General features: G+C 49.9%; 1 protein-coding gene across 5 annotated transcripts in view; it reads left to right on the forward strand.

Annotated features, from left to right (window-relative positions):
- The window catches only part of abi1a (abl-interactor 1a), a 45,872-nt gene that overhangs the window by 22,585 nt on the left and 17,287 nt on the right, over positions 1-6,000 (forward strand). For 3 of the 5 annotated variants that reach the window (XM_084443335.1, XM_084443339.1, XM_084443337.1), the window contains exons 3-4: positions 971-1,147; positions 5,580-5,686. In XM_084443335.1, coding sequence (XP_084299461.1) covers positions 971-1,147; positions 5,580-5,686 — 284 coding nt within the window. The remainder of the gene's footprint in view (positions 1-970; positions 1,148-5,579; positions 5,687-6,000) is intronic. The other 2 variants (XM_084443336.1, XM_084443338.1) reach the window with 1 other exon arrangement.

Here is a 6,000-nt window from a genome sequence, read left to right on the forward strand (position 1 = left end):
TCCCTCCCTGTCTCCCTCCCTCCCTGTCTCCCTCTTTCTCTCTCCCACTCGCTCACTCATTCACTCCCTCACACACACACACAGCACCCCCCACCCCACACACACACACAAACACACTATGTTGTAATGGCCTGTGGGTCTATACACAACGTCGTCAGCCGGGCCAGAGTCATGAACGGCATGTAATTAGTCAGCATGGAGAGCACAGGTGATTAATCAAGCGGAGCAGCGATTTCACAACCAAAACACTCCGGTAGAGTAGAGCACTGCATCTCCCTCTGGCCTCGTGAGTCAGGAAGTGGTTTTACTACACGAGAGAGTTGGCTATAATTGTTGGAGATGAAAGCCCTAGAGATGTGTATTGTAGAACAGTGCATTTAACTTTATTACACTGAAATTATTATTAAAGTATGCCGAATTTGCACTAAATTGCTGGATTTGCTTTCCAGACCACCGTATTCATGATTATTCTATATCCATGTATAGGGGAGCATATTCAATCTTGAACCAGGTTGGTATTCCCGCCCATGTTAATGTTATTATACGACTAGGGAGAAAGTCATGGAGTGAAGTCATGCATAGACAGACACAGTAAGCCTTGACCAGGACGACGTCGTCCAGCCATTCTTACCATCATGCTCTTCGTTCATGTGTGATGATGCTGAATACAGCAGCATGTCACTATAAAAGCCAGAGGCACTACACCAGGACCTCATCATCATGCTGCTAGGCCAGTACCCTGAGCCATAATTGATTTAGCTGGTGTGCACCGGCTATGTAAAGACATTAAAACCCTGGCGATGAACACTGCAGCGATGGGATTCAATTAGTGGCTTTAGTTGCCGTATGACAAGCTGGTAATGCGATCAGAGTGGCTGCCTGGTTTGTGTATCATGGCACTCTCGACATGTCACTCGCAACCGTCTCATGGCGACGTGTTTCTCCGTTCCCCTCCATGTTGGCGTTTTAGACGGTGGACATCCACAAGGAGAAGGTAGCCAGACGAGAGATCGGCATCCTGACGACCAATAAGAACACGGCGAGGACACACAAGATCATCGCCCCGGCCAACATGGAGCGTCCGGTGAGGTACATCAGGAAGCCCATCGACTACAACGTGCTGGATGATGTGGGCCATGGGGTCAAGGTGAGCTCTCCCTCCAACTCTGTTCTTCTCTCTCTCCACGTCTCTCTCTCCATGTCTGTCTCTCCATCTCTCTTTCTCTCCCTCTTCTCTCCATCTCTGTTCTTCTCTCTCTCTCCATGTCTCTCTCCATCTCTCTCTCCAACTCTCTCTCCATCTCTTTCTCTCTCTCCATCTCTCTCCATCTCCCTTCATTTTTGTCATTCATTCTCTCACTCCCTCTAACCACTCCATCCCTCTCTTCTTCATCCCTCCATTCTCCCCTGTCTCCTTTTTCACCGTGTGTTAATCTTCCTCTCTGTGCGTGGGTATATTTTCCACTCCTCGCTCTCTAATCCCCTCTTCCTCTCTTCCTCCGCCTGGGGTTTCCGTCTCTCCCCCTCGCCGCCCCCCCCCCCCCCCCCCCCCGTCTTCCTCCCCTCTCTGTCTCTCTCACTTCCTCATCTGGAAGCGTAGCCAGCTGACCCTGCGGAGACACGCCCCCGTGTGGGCGGGAGGACGACCTGGAGACCGATTACATTGTTTGACAGCTCTCTAAAACCCTTGCTATTCTTAGAGCAGTTTCGAAGGGCGAGCAGCGATGAATTTATGAGACCTTTAAAAACCACTTAGACCGGCACAGCCTTCATAATCAGTTCCTCATATTTCGCTCATATCGAACGGGAAAAAGTCTCCCATCCTTTAGTGCTTTAAGATTCACCATAAAGCAGGTTAGGGCCAGCCTAGCCCACTTCTATGAAGAAAACGTCTCTCTGGATAAACAACTCTCTTTGAAGTTCCTTCCGAAGCGTTCAGAATGGAAGCACGCTCCCCGTGTGCTGTGAAGGCCTACGGACTGTCGTCGTCGTTTACTAAACAGAATAATCTCAGCTCTGTTTTCGGGGTCATACCGGTCGCCGTGACAGCGGCTCTAGCTAACGACATCAGAGGCCTTAGTTGGTTTAGCCATTTTGCGACGTCCATCTCCCCCGCAGCGGCCACGGACAGGCCCCATCCGTCAGCCAATCAATGGCCGCCATCGGGCAGATTGGATTAGGCGTCCGCCGCTCCCCGCGCTGCGGAATGATGGGCGCCGATAAGGCCGGATAAAAAGCCATCAACGTCCGTCTCGGATTTACGAGGGCCACAAATCACGTCGGCGTCGTGGCGGACGGGGCCCCGCGTGGGCTAATGGGAACTGAAAGGGCCTCGGATTAGCTCGTCATTAGCTCGTCATTAGGTCGTCATCTGTCACGGCGCTCCGTGCCCCGTAAAACGTCCTTACGGAGACGACAAAGGACCTTGGCGGTCCCGTTATGACGTCTCGATGGCGCGCGCGTCCGTCCGAAGCTGTCACTCTCAGTCACGGGAGAGCCACCGCAGACAGGCAGACAGAAGGGCTTTCATAAACAGCTTTGACAGAGGACACAGCAGGGCAGTTTCATGCTAGTAATTGCTACTGAATTGTGCTTAATTTCATTACTGGAAGCTCTAGAACAGTGTACTTACTGTCCACAAGGACATAACAGCCCACATTACCGTTTTGATGAGGTCCAGATGGATTTTGTTATGTACAGTATACTGAGTTAGTATGAGGGATCAGAGTGTAGATTTTTCTGCAGGATAAGAGTCGAAGCCCCCCCCCCTCACACACACACACACACAAACACACACACACACTCATGCACAAATTCACATAGTGTAGCCATCCCTCATCCTCTCATCTTTGTAGTATGCCCCAGCCTGGAGAGGTCATCAATAATGAGCATTATCACATCTGCTGGCTACAATAACCTATGGAACAACTGTCAGCTGTCGTGTCCTCGGAACATTTTGCCTTTGTTTACTAACTGACCACGGTCGAAAATATCAGTTTAACACTCGCACACACACATACTCACACCACACACACATGCTTAGCCTATGATATTGGCCACAGCGTCAGTCGGTGAACGAGTGCTAGATGGAGAGTGTAGGGAAAGGCGAGATTCAGCTCTCCTAATCACATTCAGAAAATATATTCCACTGATGTCGTACAGTAGGCTGCCACGTAAATGGAGTCATCTGACTGTAGGATTACAGTGGACCGTCGTCTCTCTCTCTGTCTCTCTCTCTGTCTCTCTCTCTCTCTCTCTCTCTCTCTCTCCTCGTGCGAACCGACGCGGCCCGTTTCCCACCGTTATTGCAAAAGATGAGATTTATTTCCCCTCAGTAAGTCAGCTGACGCTTAATCTAGTCAGTGCTTTCAGGAGTGCCGAGGCCATGTCAGATGTTGTTTGTGAAACGTATTTTATCTTGCGACTGCGTTCGTTTTGGCTGTTCATGCCACTCCGAATTAGGTGCATTTTGCAGGGGACGAAAAAACAGCCCTGGAGTCTGACCCAGTCGCATTTGTATATATAATAATGTTCTCATTTTGTTGAGCGGGGGTGTTAACAGGCAAATTTTATTGTCACGTGATTTGTCATGGGGGGGGGGGCGTTTACCGCGGGCCCGCTCGGATCCCGTCTTGCCGAATCGAGCAGCCTAGTCTTGCCAGTCGCTACGGGTTAGAATAAAACATGGACATACCACAAAGTATGCCAAGAAGCTCTTGAAGGAAGTTGTCGCGTCGTACAGTTTCACAGCCCGTTTTGGACTGGGGCATCCAGATCTGCTTAGACCGGAAACCACAGCTGCAAAGTGAAAAGGCCCCAGGGTGGACATCCACTGGCATCGAGCCTGCTTTAACGCCCCAGTCACGTTGCTCGTCTAGAGATGCCCCCCTTTGTTCTCCACCGATCTAACTGCGATACAGTCATGTCAGCCTGGCCATCAGTCAGTCGACCGAGAGGGTAAAGGTTTATAGATCTGTGACACGGCTATTATTAGCGAGCAGCCTGGTGCCGTTAACCCCGAGGTGGAATGAGACTTGGCGTCACAACGTCACAGCGCTCTGACAGTGACCTGACCTGGATTACCGAATCAGCAGTATTTACAATATATAACTAGGCCAACATAAAAGTCATTGTACATGAAGATGTACATTTCGGACATCCTGAACACAACCGGCTAGCAGCGACGGCCATATCAGCCGCGGGCTCCCCCCTTATCGCCGAGCTGCGGTCCCCTTCGGCCTCGTCCACGCCGGCTGACGATGCGTCTGGTCTGGGACTGTGGCGCGCTGCTCTCTGCTGGGCTCCCCGAGAACCTCAGAGGGACCCAACACACTCTCCTGCTCACCCAAGCGCAGTGAATGCTTTTTTTGTTAACAGAACAGAAACTACGAAGGTAAAGGGAAATAAAAAAAAATAAAAAAAGAAGTTTCATATCATTTTTTCGGAGTGCTGCTGATAGTGCTGACATAGGCTATACATGTTTTGGCAGTAGGCTACATGTTACAATGACAGATGGCTTTGTTTTCTAGTCAATTCAAACCCCGCGGCAACTTAGCCGCGGCGTTGAAATACCCGTCTCCAGTTCACCACGGCCCCCGCCAGCAGACCCACGAGCAGCTCCGCTGGCCCTGTCCTCGGGCGTGGCGTGGCAGGGAGATATGAATCAACCAGGGCAACCAAAACAACCCACAGACCCACACGCATATCCTTCGGTAGAATGACACCTAGCAACTGGGATGCCCGGCTCTTGCTAAATATTTACTCTGTGTAAATACCCGGGTGACTGGTCTCTCTCCTTTGGGCTCTGAACTGTTAAAACATGGCGATTTTGACATGCCTTCCTTTTCTCTCTCCCTCCTTTTTTCTGCCTCCCACATAAAGTGGCTAAAAGCCAAGGTAAGTCCTCTTTGTCATGTGACCCATCCCTCCCTTAGTCTGTTCTTAATAGGCTGCTTCTTCAAACCCTCCCTCATATTCACAGAACCTCCCCGTTCAGTGTAGTCTTTCTAATATACCCCTTTTAACCAACCCGTAGTAACCAGTAAATAAATCTTCTCAAGATGCAGATGTAGTCCATAGCCTCCTACTGGATAACACCAACTTCCCTCCTTCATTTACCAATGCTAAACCAACGCCCTTCACAGTCCATGTTGAGTAGTCGTCCATCTTATCTGCTGTGAGGGTTTCCCAGATAACAAAAAACATTATGCCCTTTAAAACGCCTTTGTGACAAAAATCTAATGCATGGCTAATTATTGACTTAGTGTATTTGTTTTTGTTTGCTTGGCAGAATACAAATTTACTATATGAAATCTGTCTGAGGTCATTCCAATAGGCCATCTTGGAATAACCACGTGGTAGCTTTTTACCGGGTACAAACCACCATTTTCTGAAACGTAAAGACCTGCTCTCACCCTCTGGAGCTCTCGGCAACGAACCACAGGTGTTGTGAGCTGGAGAGACCCCTATCTGGGAAGCCTGGTACAGCATCAGTACTGTCGTCTTAGTAGAGTTATGATCTGTAACATGCGCCTTACGTCCGAGAGGGATTCCTGACCACGGTTCTGTTCCCTCAACAGCAGCATGGAAACAACCAGTCCATCCGGGGAGGCGGGACGCTATCGAGGACCAATCCGCCCACTCAGAAGCCGCCGAGCCCACCCATGTCCGGGCGCGGCACGCTCGGGTAAGACCTCCTGTTGTACCCTTACGCTATGAATATTACAGCATCCGTACAGCAAGTGCCTCAATACTAAAACATATTCTGGATGCATAGTTGCGGTAGCGGCTTTAACCGTGTCTCCACGAGTGAGCAGTGAACGTGAGTGCTAGCCAAGCCTGACACTCAGGCTGAATTACCATTTCGTTTCACTTCATTATTCAGTCTGAACAGGCTTCCATTGATAGAATTACAACCGAGAAATCGCTCTGGATGAGAGTCTTTCCAGACGCTAAATTGCATTTTGAAAATTCATATCCAGGGGCTGGAGCCAGGCTAGT

The sequence above is a fragment of the Borostomias antarcticus genome (genome assembly GCF_949987555.1).
Source record: "Borostomias antarcticus genome assembly, chromosome: 9".
Classification (NCBI taxonomy): domain Eukaryota; kingdom Metazoa; phylum Chordata; class Actinopteri; order Stomiiformes; family Stomiidae; genus Borostomias; species Borostomias antarcticus.